The following is an 18,561-nucleotide window of genomic DNA, read 5'->3' on the forward strand; positions in this document are numbered from 1 at the left end:
AATAGCAGTCTAAATCTCGGATCAGGCAGGCATGAATGCTTTGTAATGTGACAAGTGAATTTTTTTCCTCCACAACGGGACGTCCACTGTCTGCTCCATACATCAAAGAGCAATACTCCATAGTGGGAGTTGGTAAGTGGTTACACAGACTGTAAAATGGAGCATAGAAAAAGACTCATGCTAAGACCTCGGGCAATGCATTTTACAATAACTCCACTTTAGTCTGGCCCTAAGCTTAACTGTTTATATCCTCTGAAGATAAATGAACCATAAAATATTTTTTACTGCTTGAAGGCTGAAACTTGACTTCATGGAGGCCACACAGCAAAGTCAGTGACGTGCCAAACAGTAATGGCAAATAGCTGCTAGGCAGGGGTTAAGGGAACAGCCTAATTGGGAGAAAAGATGCTACTGTACGCTAGTACAGGTTTCTCTGTCACTTATAAAGGCATCAGTTTTGTAAATGTCAAATAGTAGGGGGCGAGGAGTAACAGTTCATAAAACAGAACCATTTCACAGTCATAGATAAAAGGACTATATCAAAGCAAAACATCTAAACTAAGAGACCTCATCAACTTCTATGGGCTTCAGAAACAATCGGCCACCTTCCTTGGGCATTTCACTGTGTACAGATCCACTTGAAACAGTATTTGAAGGTATTAAAAAAAAATACAGGACTAAAGATTGGCAAAGGCAATCTGTGGTCTGAATGGTAATGTGCTGCTAATTTTTACCTGTCTTCGTGCATATCTCGTTTACTTTGGCAGTAAATATGGTCCTCTGTTGGGGAAATTAGCTAGGGGAAGTTGTCCACCTCAAATCAATAGGGCACTCAATTGAGTGGGGCGACATTCAAACTTATCCTGCAGAGATAGTCTCTATTCACTCTTAGTATGCTGCCCCATTACAATTCAAAAATGATGATGGATCCTAGGGACTTGCTTTTCTTAACAAATTTAATTTGTCTACCATGACTACCAAACAGAGGGAGAATCTCAACTCTGATTGAGTCAGTAGTTAAGGTTGTAACGTGCCATGGGTGTGGACCCACTGTACCACAAGTGGCAGCCGACCAGGAAGGCAGAATGGGGCAAACTGACACTTAGGCTGGGTTCACACTGCAGAATTTCTAGGCAGAATTTCCGTCGGAGATTGAGCCGGTGGCGCTAGGACCGAGCAGACTGCATTGCTGCCCTCATAGACTGCAATGCATTTCTGGGTGGATCTTTTGGGAGATCTGCTCTGAGATGCATTGCCATCTATGGGGATGGTAATGTAGTCCACGCGGTCCTAGTGCCGCCAGCTCGGTCTCCGTCAGAAATTCTGCCCAGAAAGTCCACAGTGTGAACCTAGCCTTAAAAATAGCGCCATACTCAGCAGAGATGATTAAGATGTTTATTAACAGAGCTGGTTCAAAGTTTAAGGGATAAGGCAACAGGCAAGTTCAGTAGACAGACAGACAAGCTTCAGGTCAGGCAGGCTACAGAGACCTAACATAGCAGGATGAACAACTAGAATGCAACTTGCTGAGGCCTCATGCAACAGGTGTGGTTGACTTACATAGGGAGTGCCAGGCAGAGATTGGAAAAGGATCCATTAGGGAGTGAACACTGGCTCTATAAAACTCAGCCAGTGCTCACACGCAGGCCATAGCGGATGGAGCGGAAACTGCAGCAAGAGAAACATCAGAGCAGGAAGACCTGGAAATGCAGCAGACACATGGCACAGGTAATGTTACCTGACGCTGGTAAGAACCAGGACACATGGTTCGCAGAGGGTCATAAAAGTACTCCGCAACCATGAATTTCCTGGCCTGGTTATTTGGAAGAGTTCTATAAGGCCTTTGTGATCAGCCCCTCTCTGAACTATCTACTTCAGTTCCCTGTAAAACTGAGAAACTACTGCAGGACGAATCAACCTAGCCTATGTCAAGTTACTCCTGAAGTCTAACATTTGATTCTGGTTTCTACAGTCCCATCTCACTGATCGATGGGTCTTAAGCTATTGGCAAAAAGACTTGTGGACAGACTCAATGTTGGTATGCCCTCGCTTATTGCTTCCTCACAAGTTGGCTTTCTTATGTCAAGGTCAGTGGGTACCAATATTAACCCCTTAAGGACACAGCCCATTTTCACCTCTAGGACGCAGCCCTTTTTTGCACATCTGACCACTGTCACTTTAAACATTAATAACTCTGGAATGCTTTTACTTATCAATCTGATTCCGAGATTGTTTTTTCGTGACATATTCTACTTTAACATAGTGGTAAATTTTTGTGGTAACTTGCATCCTTTCTTGGTGAAAAATCCCAAAATTTGATGAAAAAATTGAAAATTTTGCATTTTTCTAACTTTGAAGCTCTCTGTTTGTAAGGAAAATTGATATTACAAATATTATTTTTTTTGGATTCACATATACAATATGTCTACTTTATATTTTAATCATAAAATTGACATGTTTTTACTTTTGGAAGACACCAGAGGGCTTCAAAGTTCAGCAGCAATTTTACAATTTTTCACAAAATTTTCAAACTCGCTATTTTTCATGGACCAGTTCAGGTTTGAAGTGGATTTGAAGGGTCTTCATATTAGAAATACCCCATAAATGACCCCATTACAAAAACTGCACCCCCCAAAGTATTCAAAATGACATTCAGTAAGTGTTTTAACCCTTTAGGTGTTTCACGGTAAAAGCAGCAAAGTGAAGGAGAAAATTCAAAATCTTCATTTTTTACACTTGCATGTTCTTGTAGACCCAATTTTTGAATTTTTACAAGGGGTAAAAGGATAAAATTTATACTTGAATTTGTAGCCCAATTTCTCTCGAGTAAGCACATACCTCATATGTCTATGTAAATTGTTCGGCGGGCGCAGTAGAGGGCTCAGAAGCGAAGGAGCGACAAGGGGATTTTGGAGAGTACGTTTTTCTGAAATGTTTTTTTGGGGGCATGTTGCATTTAGGAAGCCCCTATGGTGCCAAAACAGCAAATAAAAAAAACATGGCATACCATTTTGGAAACTAGACCCCTTGAGGAACGTAAAAAGGAATTAAGTGAGCCTTAATACCCCACAGGTGTTTCATGACTTTTGCATATGTAAAAAAAAAAAAAAAAATTTCACTAAAATGTGTGTTTCCCCCCAAATTTCACATTTTTGCAAGGGTTAATAGCAGAAAATACCCCCCAAAATTTGTAACCCCATCTCTTCTGAGTATGGAGGTACCCCATAAGTTGACCTGAAGTGCATTACGGGCGAACTACAATGCTCAGAAGAGAAGGAGTCATATTTGGCTTTTTGAGAGCAAATTTTGCTCGGGGGGCATGTCGCATTTAGGAAGCCCCTATGGTGCCAGGACAGCAAAAAAAAACGACATTTTGGAAACTAGACTCCTTGAGGAACGTAACAAGGGATAAAGTGAACCTTAATACCCCACAGGTGTTTCACGACTTTTGCATATGTAAAAAAAATAATTTTTTTTTTACCAAAAATGCTTGGTTTAGCAAAAATTTAACATTTTTAAAAAAGGTAATAGCAGAAAATACCACCCAACATTTGAAGCCCAATTTCTCCCGATTCAGAAGACACCCAATATGGGGATGAAAAGTGCTCTGCTGGCGCACTACAGGTCTCAGAAGAGAAGGAGTCACATTTGGCTTTTTGGAAGCAAATTTTGCTCTGGGGGCATGCCGCATTTAGGAAGCACCTATGGTGCCAGGACAGAAAAAAAAAAACACATGGCATACCATTTTGGAAACTAGACCCCTTGGGGAACGTAACAAGGGGTAAAGTGAACCTTAATACCCCACAGGTGTTTCACGACTTTTGCATATGTAAAAAAAAATATATTTTTTTTACACTAAAATGCTTGTTTTCCCCCAAATTTTACATTTTTACAAGGGATAATAGCAGAAAATACCCCCCAAAATTTGTAACCCCATCTCTTCTGAGTATGGAAATACCCAATAAGTGGACGTGAAGTGCACTGGGGGCGAACTACAATGCTCAGAAGAGAAGGAGCATCATTGAGCTTTTGGAGAGAGAATTTGGCCATGTGCATTTCCAAAGCCCCCCGTGGTGCCAGAACAGTGGACCCCCCACATGTGACCCCATTTTTAAAACTACACCCCTCACGGAAGGTAATAAGGGGTGCAGGGAGAATTTACACCCCACTGGCATTTGACGTATCTTTGGAACAGTGGGCTGTGTAAATTAAAAATTTTATTTTTCATTTTCACAGACCCCTGTTTCAAAGATCTGTCAGACACCTGTGGGGTGTAAATGCTCACTGTACCCCTTGTTACATTCCGTGAGGGGTGTAGTTTCCAAAATGGGGTCACATGTGGGTATTTATTGTTTTGCACTTATGTCAGAACCACTGTAAAATCAGCCACCCCTGTGCAAATCACCAATTTAGACCTCAAATTTACATGGTGCACTCTCCCTTCTGAGCCTTGTTGTGCGTCCCCAGAACACTTTGCGCCCACATATGGGGTATCTCCGTACTCAGGAGAAAATGCGTTACAAACTTTGGAGGCTTTTTTTCTTTTACCGCTTGTGAAATTTTAAAGTATGGGGCAACACCAGTATGTTAGTGTACAAAAATGTTTTTTTTTTTACACTAACATGCTGGTGTAGACCCCAACTTTACCTTTTCATAAGGGGTAAAAGGAGAAAAAGCCCCCCAAAATTTGTTAGGCAATTTCTCCCGAGTACGGCGATACCCCATATGTGGCCCTAAACTGTTGCCTTGAAATACGCCAGGGCTCCAAAGTGAGAGCGCCATGTGCATTTGAGGCCCAAATTAGGGATTTGCATAGGGGTGGACAAAGGGGTATTCTAAGCCAGTGATTCCCAAACAGGGTGCCTCCAGCTGTTGCTAAACTCCCAGCATGCTTGGACAGTCAATGGCTGTCCGGAAATGCTGGGAGTTTTTGTTTTGCAACAGCTGGAGGTTCCGTTTTGGAAACACTGCTGTAGGATACGTTTTTCATTTTTATTGGGGGGGGCAGTGTACGTGTGTATATGTAGTGTTTTACTCTTTATTTTGTGTTAGCGTAGTGTTTTTAGGTTACATTCACACTGACGGCGGATTACACTGAGTCTCCCGCTAGGAGGTTGAGCTGCGGCTGCTGCAGCTCAAACCTGAAGCAGGGAATTCACTGTAATCCGCCGCCAGTGTGAATGTAACCTGTACATTCACATGGGAGGGGGGGGGGGGGGGGGGCAAAACTACAACTCCCAGCATGCACTGACAGAACGTGCATGCTGGGAGTTGTAGTTTTGCAACAGCTGGAGGCACACTGGTTGAAAAATACTGAGTTAGGTAATAGAACCTATTACCTAACTCGGTATTTCCCAACCAGTGTGCCTCCAGCTGTTGCAGAACTACAACTCTCAGCATGTACTGATTGCCAAAGAGAATGCTGGGAGATGTAGTTATGCAACAGCTGGATGCACGCAAGTACAACTCCCAGCATGCCGAGACAGCCATTTGCTGTTCCTGAATGCTGGGAGTTGTAGTTTTGCAAGATTTAGAGGGGTTCAGGCTAGAGATCACTGACAGTGGTCTCTAAACTGTGGCCCTCCAGATGTTGCAAAACTACAAATCTCAGCATGCTAAGACAGCAAACTGCTGTCTGAGCATGCTGGGAGTTGTAGTTTTGTAATATCTGGAGGGCTACAGTTTAGAGACCACTGTCAGTGATCTCTAGCCTGAACCCCTCTAAATCTTGCAAAACTACAACTCCCAGCATGCCAACACAGCAAACAGCTGTCAAGGCATGGTGGGAGTTGTAGTTTTGCAACATCTGGAGGGCGACAGTTTAGAGACCACTCTCTAAACTGTCGCCCTGCAGATGTTGCTAGGCAACAGACTCTGCACACGCGGCGTCATACTTACCTCCACCGCCGCCGTGATCACAGCCGCCGCCGCCGCCGGGTAAGTGGCCGCCGCCGCCGCCGCCGCTACTGCACGGTTCCCCCCGCTGTGCCCGGACACCGATGGGCGGGCATAGCGCGGGGAACCGAACTTTAACCCCCCCGCCCCCAGTCTGCTATTGGTCGGCCGCTCCGCCGATCAATAGCAGGGATAGGAGGGGTGGCAACCCTGCCACCTCACTCCTATCTCTTCAAGGGGGATCGAGGGTGTCTTGGACACCCCCGATCCCCCTTATTTTATCGCGGCGCCGCGATTGATGGGCAGGGGGAGAGCGCTCCCCCTGCAAACACCATAGATGCCGTGATCAGACTGATCACGGCATCTATGGGGTTAATGCTGCCGGGACCGGCGCGATCGCGGCCCCGGCAGCTGCGGTGGGACTCCGGCTGTGATTGACAGCTGAGTCCCACCCGCGATCTCCTGCGCTGCCCGCGGCAGAGCAGGAGATCGCTTGGACGTATGCATACGTCCATTTGCGCGAACGTGTAATTCGCCTGGACGTATGCATACGTCCAATAGCGGGAAGGGGTTAAGAAGGTATTGCTGGTGTTGGATAGACATTGCCCTGAACCAGGCACCTCTCATATACTCTTGGCCCTGGTTGCTAAAAAAGCATTTGACCTTTATGTGATGCTGGACTGTTTTGGGGTTAATAAGACCTTTCTGGGTAAACTGCTCAGTGTTTTGGATGTGAACCATCTCTTTTATTATTTCATATTAATATTATTATTATTAGAATTATTATTATTAAAATATAAATATAATGAGGCAAAATGGGTTAATCTTCAGTATTTACTTACAGTGATGACCATTTTCTGCTTTTACTGCTAACGTGTATTGCCATAGAGAGAGGTGATAGGAAGCTGACAGATACCACTCCTCAGTAACGGAGCGGACAATATTAAAATGGAATGCAAAATTAACTTGTGAGAGCTTGTTTTACCAACAAGCAGCAATATATATATATATATATATATATATATATATATATATATATATATATATATATAATGTAACAAAGATAAGCGGCACTGTGAAGGACTTCAAGTCCAAACCATCGGATGCTCAGCCAACTCCAGAGGTCCTGATCAAGGGATCCCTCCAATATAGATAGACGTCCAAATAAAGGAAAAAGGCGGCACTCCAAGTCCAAAAAAAGGTGATGATTTATTCACACATCTGTATAAAGTGCAACGTTTCAACCTACTCCATGAGGTCTTTTTCAAGCATATATATGTATATACATATATATATATATATATATATATATATATATATATATATATATACATACAGTATATAGCTGATGTATTTGTGTAGAGGTTACATAGTGACATGATGAGCGGTATTTAGCAGTACTATTTATTTGCACAATATGTGATGGCTTCATTTGTGTGTACAGTATTGAGATGGCATGTCATAAGACCATAATTGGTGGAAAGCCAACCTCTAGGAGAATAAAGGGTCCACAATAGTTTACTTAACATTTACTTAGCATTTACCTACTGTACAGGGAAGGGCAGCATAGCCTTATTGAAGTGAATGTGGCCATGATGCAGTTTCCTATACAACCATTCTGGGGAAGTACCTAACAATAAAAATTTTGGGTTGAAAGACCCCAAACTGAATCTTTGCCCAAAGTAAAAAAAGGTAAAAAGACTAGCTACATGTCTCATAATAAACTATTTTGCAGCAATCTCCTTTGTGCTATTAAGGACAATTTTATAATCTAGATTGGCTTTGCATGAAAGGCTAAGAGCTTCCATGTGCTAGCATACCCCCTCCAAAATAAGTGCACAACTGGAGTACTTAGCTCTTTTAATACTTTCCCTTGTAATATATAGATCAGTAGTGCAACTTCTCTTAACAACTCGCTTAAGACATACTGGTGCATGTTCCAGCAGTTACATTTTAATCTACTTAATATCAAATGTCCAGTGGAATGCCGCTCTGACCCCTGCACCATGTAACTGCATGTGGTGGTGTGGCCTTACTTCTAACTCCTAACATTTAGTTATGCCACATTAATGTAATATACTGCTAACATTGTGCTGCAAGAACTGGGATTGGAGAAAACTCTGGTTGCAGTTGTTTAACCCCTTATAGTCACAAGTAAGAACACCAAAAGAATGGAATAATAGATTGCCTGTCAGTTTTGCAGTCGCTAGTTTGCTTATCTGAATGGAGCAGCATTCAAGCATGTGCACTGCCACGAGAGCTGTACTCAACTATCTTCATCACTCTAATACAGAGTGAACGTAGGGACCCCATTCATGCATGACCCCAACTCCATTTAGGCAGGGGCACGCGGGACCTTCAATTTCATGCTCGGTGAGGGTCTCATCAGTATTTAGGTGATAAGATATAATCTCCGAATAAGACCTTTAACGTGGTATTCCAGATTTCTTTTCCTAAGGGGTACTCCGGTGGAAAACTTTTTTTTTTTTTTTTTAAATCAACTGGTGTCAGAAAGTTTAACAGATTTGTAAATCTGCTGACATCTCTGTCCGTTTTAGGAACTGTCCAGAGCAGCATATGTTTTCTATGGGGATTTTCTCCTACTCTAGACAGTTCTTAAAATGGACAGAGGTGTCAGCAGAGAGCACTATAGTCATATGTCAGCAGAGAGCTCTGTGTTCCAAAAAGGAAAACATTTCCTCTGTAGTATTCAGCAGCTAATAAGTACTGGAAGGATTAAGATTTTTTAAGAGAAGTAATTTACAAATCTGTTTAACTTTCTGGCACCAGTAGATAAAAAAAAAAAAAGTTTTCCACCGGAGTACTCCTTTAAGCCCTCGATGCCAAGTAAAAATACTGCGTAATATTCTTCTATTACCTGTTTAAAGGGGTTCTCCACCCACAGACATCTTATCACCTATCCATAGTATAGGAAATAAGATGTCTGATCACAGGGGTCCCACTGCTGGGACCCCCATGATCTCTGTGCAGTACCCAGCATCCTAAACAGTATGTTTTAGAACGTTGGGTTTCTGCGGCCGGAGACGTGACATCACACCATGCCCCCTTCTGGTGTCACGCAACGCCCCATCATGCCATTATGCCATGGCGCCTCCATTCATGTCTATGAGAGCCATGAATGGAGGGGGTCTTGTCTCCAGCCATGGAAACCAAGCATTCTAAACATATTTTTTTAAATGCTGGGTGCTGCACGAAGATCACGGGGGGTCCCAGTGGCAGGACCCACGCGATCAGACATCTTATCCCTTATACTTTGGATAGGGGATAAGATGTCTGTGGATGGAGTATCCCTTTAATGCATGAGTTCTGTAGTTCCAGTCTTTTTAGTTTATCTTTGGCCTATCTCCGCATTCCATGAGGCCACAGACAATATGTCATTAGTCACATGGTCTCCTTGGGAGCCTGGCTATGGTGAAGTGGGTGAGTGGATAGCATTACTTTAGTAATTACTTTCAACTATGCTATTTACCCATCAACTGGAGACCATGTGACTTATGATATAAAGTTTCTGGCCACATGGAATGCTGGGAAAGATCAGAGACAACAGTTAAATAAAAAGACTCTGTGTGTGGGTCCCATGAAAATGGGACAAAGTGACCCACAGAGGTAATAGAACAATACTACTCATAACATCATGGGATAAAAGAATGATAAAAAAAAAAATCCTGGAATACCCCTTTAAGGTTCTTAAACAAAAATGCTGGTCCTGGAGGGGTAAAGGGGAATCTGACAATCAAATAAATTATTAATTTTTTGATAAAAGACATAACTCAAGCAGGAGGTTCACTTGAATAAGAATGTATTACATCTAACGTACATTTATCTCCATATATTCTGGACATAAAGCATTTTGCCAATTTTCATCTTATCTTCTAGGTTAAAAGCTCATCAATATTTTCTTCACATTCTGGATACATATTTAATAGATTGGCTTCATGCTGTGCTGGTTATGGTCATGGTCATAATAAACAATAAAATAATGTAATGGTCATTTATATATTATTGCATTAATACGCATTTATCTGATTTAACTCCACTTTAGAGAAGGTTATTTGTGCAGTTTTAATGCAAAGAAAGACTTAAAAACACATATGTGATGCATCTTTCTGGGTCTTAATATGAATTGCTAATGTATATTATTCACAGCCGTGTGTTGACAATTAACATGCGATAGCTATTTTCAACCTGTTTTAAATTCACATAAGTGACGATTCAGAAGCACATATGGTACAAAACAATATACACCGCTCAAAAATATAAAGGGAACACTTAAACAACACAATGTAACTCCAAGTCAATGACACTTCTGTGAAATCACACTGTCCACTCAGGAAGCAACACTGATTGACAATCAATTTCACATGCTGTTGTGCAAATGGGACAGACAACAGATGGAAATTATAGGCAATTAGCAAGACACCCCCAATAAAGGAGTGGTTCTGCAGGTGGTGACCACAGACCACTTCTCAGTTCCTATGCTTCCTGGCTGATGTTTTGGTCACTTTTGAATGCTGGCGGTGCTCACTTTTGAATGCTGGCGGTGCTTTCACCCTAGTGGTAGCATGAGACAGAGTCTACAACCCACACAAGTGGCTCAGGTAGTGCAGCTCATCCAGGACGGCACATCAATGCGAGCTGTGGCAAGAAGGTTTGCTGTGTCTGTCAGCGTAGTGTCCAGAGCATGGAGGCCCTACCAGGAGACAGGCCAGTACATCAGGAGATGTGGGGGAGGTCGTAGAAGAGCAACAACCCAGCAACAGGACCGCTACCTCCTCCTTTGTGCAAGGAGGAGCAGGAAGAGCACTTCCAGAGCCCTGCAAAATGAACTCCAGCAGGCCACAAATGTACATGTGTCCACTCAACGGTCAGAAACAGACTCCATGAGGGTGGTATGAGGGCCCAACCTGCACAGGTGGGGGTTGTGCAGGATGTCTGGCATTTGCCAGAGAACACCACGATTTTCAGATTCACCACTGGCACCCTGTGCTCTTCACAGATGAAAGCAGGTTCACACTGAGCACATGTGACAGACATGACAGAGTCAGGAGACACCATGGAGAAAGTTCTGATGCCTGCAACATCCTCCAGCATGACCGGTTTGGCGGTGGGTCAGTAATGGTGTGGGGTGGCCTTTCTTTGGAGGGCCGCACAGCCCTCCATGTGCTTGCCAGAGGTAGCCTGACTGCCATTAGGTACCGAGATGAGAACCTCAGACCCCTTGTGAGACCATATTCTGGTGCGGTTGGCCCTGGGTTCCTTCTTATGCAAGACAATGCTAAACCTATTGGAGTTCCTGCAAAAGGCATTGATGCTATGTACTGGCCCGTCCGTTCCCCAGACCTGAATCCGATTGAGCACATCTGGGACATCGTGTCTCGCTCCATCCACCAACACCACGTTGCACCACAGACTGTCCAGGAGTTGGCAGATGCTTTAGTCCACGTCTGGGAAGACATCCCTCAGGAGATCATCCGCCACCTCATCAGGAGCATGCCCAGGCTTGTATGGAGGTCATACGGACACGTGGAGGCCACACACACTACTGAGCCTCATTTTGACTTGTTTTAAGGACATTACATCAAAGTTGGATGAACCTGTAGTGTGGTTTTACCACTTTGATTTTGAGTGTAACTCCATATCCAGACCTCCATGGGTTGATAAATTTGATTTCCATTGATAATTTTTGTATGAATTTGTTGTCAGCACATTCAACTATGTAAAGATGAAAGAATTTCATACAAAGAGCATTCTGCCTTTAAAAAACAAACTTTGGTGACCTAAGAAGCACACCACCAAGATGACAAAAACTTTGCAAAAAAGCATCATCTGGTGTGCGTTTTATCTTTCCTAAACATCTTATCCCCTATCCAAAGGATAGGGGATAAGATGTTAGATCGCAGGGGTCCAGCCGCTGGGGACCCTCGCGATCTCTGGGTTGGCAGTGTCCAGAACTTGCAGCTTGCAACTTGCAGCTTCCGCATTTGTGACGTCTCGCCATACCCCCTTCATTCATGTCTGTGGGAGGGGGCATGACAGCTAGTACATAGCCATCACGTCTCCTTCCATAGACGTGAGTGGAGGGGGCATGGCGACTGGCATCGTCAGTCATCGGGCATGGAGCGGACAGAGGTGCTGCCCGCGATCTAACATCTTATCCCCTATCCTTTGGATAGGGGATAAGATGTTTTCAGTGGAGTAACCCTTTAAGCTAACATCTGACTGCAGTATTCTTTCAGGCAAAAACTTGTAACATTAATAAAAAAGAAAAAGCCTAGAAAAATGCTACAAATGCTGTGTTTTTTCTAGAAAACAGTGATATGCAACACCTGCCTAAAGAAGCTGCATGAGATTAGAAAACACATGACTGCTTTCTTTAAAGAAACCACTTCATCTGCCAAGAAAACAGAGCTGAATTGCAATGCAACAAGACTCACCCGGATTCCCATGGAAAGGGTAACATAACTTTAGGAGGAATAGGCAGTAGAAATAAGAGGCACTCCTTTTCAGTGTGCTTAATATCTTGTGTATTCTTGGAGCAGTTAAAAGTTCAGCCTGGTTAGTGTATGGACATCACACTAATAGGATCGTTTTCACAGCCGTTTCACACCTTTGTGGTGTTTCTTCAGTCTGAAGAAACACCATGATGGTGTGAAACGGCTGTCCTTACAGGGGGTTCTTTTTAAGAGGAATAAGTATATGTGTGTCTGCCTTGTGTATTACCTTAAGAAGATGGGGTTTAGGAATAGATGCAATTTTCTGTCTTATCTCTCTATAATTCTTTATCTCACAGAACATCTGGAGGAAACATTTCCCTCCCAGTCACCCTATTCAATCTTTATTATACAATTGCTTATCTATTGCCTATATAAAAATAAATGTATTCTTCTACATCTCTTGTTATCATTGTATCTCTCTAGTTTGTTTGATATTGCCATTGTATATCTGGTACCATGTACAATTTTTTTTATTTATTTGAAGAATAACAGGTTGGCAATAACCCTCTAAGCCCAAGAGAAGGTCAATCCTCCAGCCATGGTTCCTTAGAGGTTTTGTCCACAGGAGGTTTTTCCTCTCCTGAGTGCTGGAGGATGACTCATTGAAATTCGAGGAATTGCTGTGTTTAGCGCAATTTCCTTATTTTTGCCTGGACTTGTAGTTCCAAGTTTTATGTTCATGGAAATAAATTGTGTGAAAAAAATTAGAAATTTATATAAAAAAAAGTCCATGGCATATAACCAAATACATGGCATATAACCTTTGGTATAACAGCTTTGGTTTGACAGTTCAAAAATCAGATACAAGTTAAAGGGGTACTCCGCTGCTCAGCGTTCAGAACAAAATGTTCCGAACGTTTAGAGCTGGCGCCGAGGCCTCGTGACGTCATGACCCCGCCCCCTCATGATGTCAAGCCCCACCCTCTCAATGCAGGTCTATAGGTTGGTGTGTGGCGGCCATTAAGGGGTAGACTTGCATTGAGTGGGAGGGGCGTTACGAGGGGGTGGGGCCATGACTTCACAAGCCCTCGGCGCCGGCTATAAGCGTGGTTTAGACTTCACCAATAGCCCTTTAACCTGTTGATAAAAATCCCTGTTTAACACTATGAGGTCACCTAGGAGTATATCTACTGTAAGTACTTTTAAGCTGTTTAAGGCAAGTTAATGTCAATGATATGGAAAGATATATAGCTATAGGTAAACAGATGGTACCCGGTGGTAACTAACAGCTTGTTTAAAACACATTGCCCTAGTGGATTTTTTCATGCTTTTTAATAAAGAAAAGGTCCAAAAATTATCGATTTTGGTGGAAGTTGCCTGATTCTGTTTATACAACCCTACAAAGTGGTCAAAAGATTATCCCCTTTTTTGGGAATAGCAACAGGAAAGTGGAGAAGCAGTGGGTTTTTATAAGCCATCAAAAATATCCCATTTTGAAGTAGCAACAGGATTGATGTCCTAGAAACTGCACACAACAAAAACCTATTTTTCCCTGCCCCTAGACACCTTTTCCCCTATCCAAAGGATAGGGGATAAGATGTCTGATCCCCACAATCTCTGCATCAGGTGCAGCGCCGGAGGCTCGTGACGTCACGGCCGCGTCCCGATTGTGCGGTCACGGCCATGCACCCTCAATGCAAGTCTATGGGGGGGTCGCAACTGCCGTCACGCCTCCTCCCATAGACTTTCATTGAGGGTGCGTGACCATGACATCACAAGCGAGGCATAACTGTGACGTCATGAGCCTCCTCCTCGCATCCTCGTCATCCGGCACAGAGCAACGTTTGCTCCGTGCCCCAGATGTTTGGGGTGCCGCAGCCAAGATAGCGGGGGTCCCCAGTGGCAGGACCCCCGCGATCAGACATCTTATCCCCTATCCTTTGGATAGGGGATTAGATGTCTAGGGGCGGAGTATTCCTTTAATACTGTGTAGCTTCACTAAATAACAACTTACTCATAAATAAATCATTGTACTATGTTTTTGAATATATAGCTAGTGTATTAACATTATTATTTGGCGTGATATTTTTGTTTCAATTATTTTAAAACTTTGGAAAGGCCATTTTTGTCACTGATAGCAAAGATAATTTTTACATGATTTTTTCTGAGAATTTCATGCAGACAGGCAGAGAATGTACACAATGATGACACTGCTCCCTGCTAAGCTGCTTACAACTTACAGAAATCTGTTAGAATGTGTAAAATGCGGAGAAATACTTAGTTATAACCTGTGATCCACAGAATAGCTCCCTCATCAATTACACCAAAACAAACGTAACAGGCGCTAAATAAAACATATGCACTGTTTCTGTAAGTCTACGAAAGAAGTGATACATTGCATTGTTGTTTTATTATGGAGTGCCAACTCCAATTCCCTTGCTGTTCGTTAAAGGAAGAGTTTTTTTTAAAGATATCCCAAAATGTTGCATAGGCTATTGTGCTATCTACTGGCAGTCAGTGCCTACCATATATACAGATCACGGACATAACACTAAACCCCTAATAGGATAGGAGAATTGAATAACATTAACTATATCATGACTATGGTACCTGTCAACAGGAGGGATATAATAGGCCAGTGAACATATTGTACCAGCCTGTACAGTGCACTTTCACAAGCACTATATTATGGCATAACAAAGAGGAATATGTGTTGTACTGTGATTGGCCAAATAGGTAAGGGAAAGAATTTTCATGTGTATGTACTGTAGTAAATCCCTACTTCTGAAATGGAAAGAATATTCTCAAGGGGCTCAATAAAAGCAATGAGATCACTAGAATCACCTTTTCCCCACTCTAAAGGGTTAATCTGACAAAACCATGCACTTTTTAAATAATAGGTACACTTTAAAACAATGAACAACCGAAAGTCTTCAAAATGGACGTAACAGTATTAGAATTAATAGGGTGCTTTGTTTTTTATATGATGAAACACTAGTTGATATTTAATAAATGAAAGAGAAAAGACATCACAGGCAAAAAAAAACAAGATAACTGAATAAAGATTATCTAATTCACAACATATCTCTAACAATGTCCTTATAATATGCAGATATTTGTATTGTAGCAGAGCTGCTACTTTGTATGGTTTAAAATGTTTCTATTTTTCAGATGTTGGCACCCAACCAATCTGGTATTGATAATCTATTGGTATAATTGGGGATAACGCGTTTCGGCATACCCTAATGCTTTCCTCAGGTCCACTTACAGTTCTGGCGCTGCCGCTGAAGCTCTTTGTGTAATCACACAAAGAGCTTAGGCGGAGGCACCAAAAACTTTAAGTAGACCTGAGGAAGGCATTAGGGTATCCCGAAACATGTTGTCCCCAATTATGCCAATAAAAGTTTTATTGTCGTGTGATGCTCGAGTCTTCTCTTCATGACTACAGTTGTGCAGCGCCTCCGCTAACCGATTTCTTTACCATATTCGCCTTTCCCTGATGAAAACTATAACCATAAAAGAGAATGAAATAGTGTAATATAGCTTTAGCATATTTTCAAATGTCATTCCAGTTTTGCAATTTATAGTTTATTATCTGCAGAAATGCCGAATATAAACACATGATAGATATTGTTGATAAAGTAAATAAGGCAAGATGAAGTAGAAATGTCAGGTATAATGTCTTATAGATAATCAATTATCATTCTAGGTATGTGATATATCTATGCAGGTATATCAACCTATGCAAATTCCCTACTGCATAGGTTGACATGCCTAGTGTGATAATTTTATACACTACCAATTGATTATCTATAAGACATTATACCTGACATTTCTACTTCATCTCGCCTTGTTTACTTTATCTGCAATATCTGTCCTGTGTTTATATCTGGCATTTCTGCAGATAATAAGGTATAAATTGTTAAACTGAAATAACATTTGAAAATACGCACATTAGTAAAATCTATATTATACTACATGTTCTTTGTTCTTTTTTACAGTTATAGAACATCTAGGATGAAGGAGATACTCATCAACCCCACAAATGGGCCAAATACCATACGAAAAGACACTTACCCACTAAGTACTACAATAAAGTCCATAACGTTCCAGCCGTTCCGGAGGTAAGAACCTTTGTGGAACACCAGTCCCAGAGCAACAATTTTAATTCCAGCTTCAAAGCAAAATATACCTATAAAATAGGGTTCGGTTTTTTCCTGCAAATATAAAAGAAGAGGAGTGAAAACAATAGTATCTACACATATCAAGCTTGTATTTCTTTCCAACTCTGCTTTACTGATATAGAATCAACACATAAAATAGCAATTTACAATGCAAGGAAGCAAGAAAAGGATGAGATACAATAGGTGAACGTGCTTATACTGTAAAGTGTACCAGCCCCAAGAAATTTTATCAAACAACCTTTTTTTTATTCTGATTTTATTATTTTTTTATTTAAATAACCTATAAACACTTAATGTATAATAGGTGCTGCTCAAGGGTCATTTCCATATAGGGTGGTTGCATGTTTTTGGATGGGCATCTTCCCAGCTGAGATGTCCATGATTGTGATTCTTCCCATCACCAACATTCCTGTTCCCTTGTGACTGTTATCCTGATCTCACCTGGTGTTACCTGATCTCAGCCTGTTCCGTGACTATTCTCTTGCCTGCTTATTTTGTACTAAACTGCCCTTATGGTTTGAGCCTCGTTTTATCTTACTGTGTTTCTGATTATTTTTATTTTTTTTGTACTGTGCTGTTCTCTTGGTTTTAACTTTGTGGCTTGTCCCTTGTTAATCGCTGGTTGCTGATTTGGTTTCTGATGTGTCCATGTGTTGCAGACCTGGCCTATCTGACCTTACTGATGCCTTATTCGCTTAGTGAGTGTAGGAACTGTTGCCTAGTTGGGGACCGCTGTTTAGAATGGATCATCAAAGTAGATGGAGACAGTGGTTTGAGGGTATGTTCAGGTCTGCACTGTTCCCTACCAGATGTGACACCCACCCAAAAAATATCACTTGTATAGAAATAAAGAAAACTAAAATATGTGCTGTGATTACAATTGGTTACCAAGTGCTTTGACACTCGGAGACAAGAATGAAACTGTAGTAATCTGGTTCAGGAGGGAGTAAATATGAGTCTGAGGGGGTGTGAATCAGGCCAAACTGAGCCTAGCATTCACACCCTTTTTTGAAATAATTAAAATTCACAACCACTTGACTAATTAGGGAAATGGGCAAAGAGTCAATCGAATGGAAAAATCCCTATGTCTCAGGAAAGAGGTGAAATAGCAACAAAATTAAATCCGGGATGGAATCAGGGCCCCAAAGCTACAAATTGATATAGCAAGCTTTTTATTTTTGCTGACCATAGGTCCTCTGTAGGGAGCATTCACATGATGTTTTGAGCCTCCATGGCATGGATCCGTCAGAAGGAGATCAAAATTGTCTGCTGACGTATCTGTTCTCGACTCGTCACGGACCTCTTCAATCCAGTGATCCTAGTGACTCCATTTGGGCCATTTTACAACTGTATCCAACTTTTGGCTTTGGCTAAAAGACATGGTGTGTAGTGTTGAGCGGCATAGGCCATATTCGAATTCGCGAATATTCACGAATATATGGGCGAATATTCGTCATATATTCGCGAATATTCACATATTCGTAATATTCTCGTTTTATTTTCGCATATGCGAAAAATTAACATATGCGAAAATTAGCATATGCAATTTTAACATAAGCAAAAATTAGCATATACGAAAATTAGCATATGCGAAAATTAGCATATACAAAATTAGCATAAGCGAAAATTCGCATATGCGAAAATTAGCAAATACTAGTTTTCGCATATGAGAAAATTCGCACACCAGTGTCACACAGTAGTATTAGAGCCTTCTTTACACCACACAAGCTGGAAGCAGAGAGGGGTGATCACTGTGATGTGTACTGTGAAAAAAAAAAAAAAAAAAAAAAAAACCGAATATTCGTATTTACGAATATATAGTGGTATATTCGCGAATATTCGAGAATATGCGATATTCGCGAATAAAATTCGCATTGCGAATATTCGCGAGCAACACTAATGGTGTGCCGCATTTATCAGTCTGAGCAAAAGTCTGAAAAATGACCAGAGTCACTAGGGTTGTTCAATTAAATGGGGTCTGTGCCAATTCCAGAACAGACACACCACCAGCTGTTTTTCAGCTTCTC

The 18,561-nt window shown here is 41.7% G+C and overlaps 1 protein-coding gene across 1 annotated transcript in view; it reads right to left on the reverse strand.

The window, feature by feature from the left end:
• The window catches only part of CACNA1E (calcium voltage-gated channel subunit alpha1 E), an 877,957-nt gene that overhangs the window by 255,283 nt on the left and 604,113 nt on the right, over positions 1 to 18,561 (reverse strand). The window contains exon 5 of the mRNA XM_056531933.1: positions 16,428 to 16,567. Within this exon, the coding sequence (XP_056387908.1) occupies positions 16,428 to 16,567 (140 nt within the window). The remainder of the gene's footprint in view (positions 1 to 16,427; positions 16,568 to 18,561) is intronic.

This window comes from Hyla sarda, chromosome 7 (assembly GCF_029499605.1).
Source record: "Hyla sarda isolate aHylSar1 chromosome 7, aHylSar1.hap1, whole genome shotgun sequence".
NCBI lineage: Eukaryota > Metazoa > Chordata > Amphibia > Anura > Hylidae > Hyla > Hyla sarda.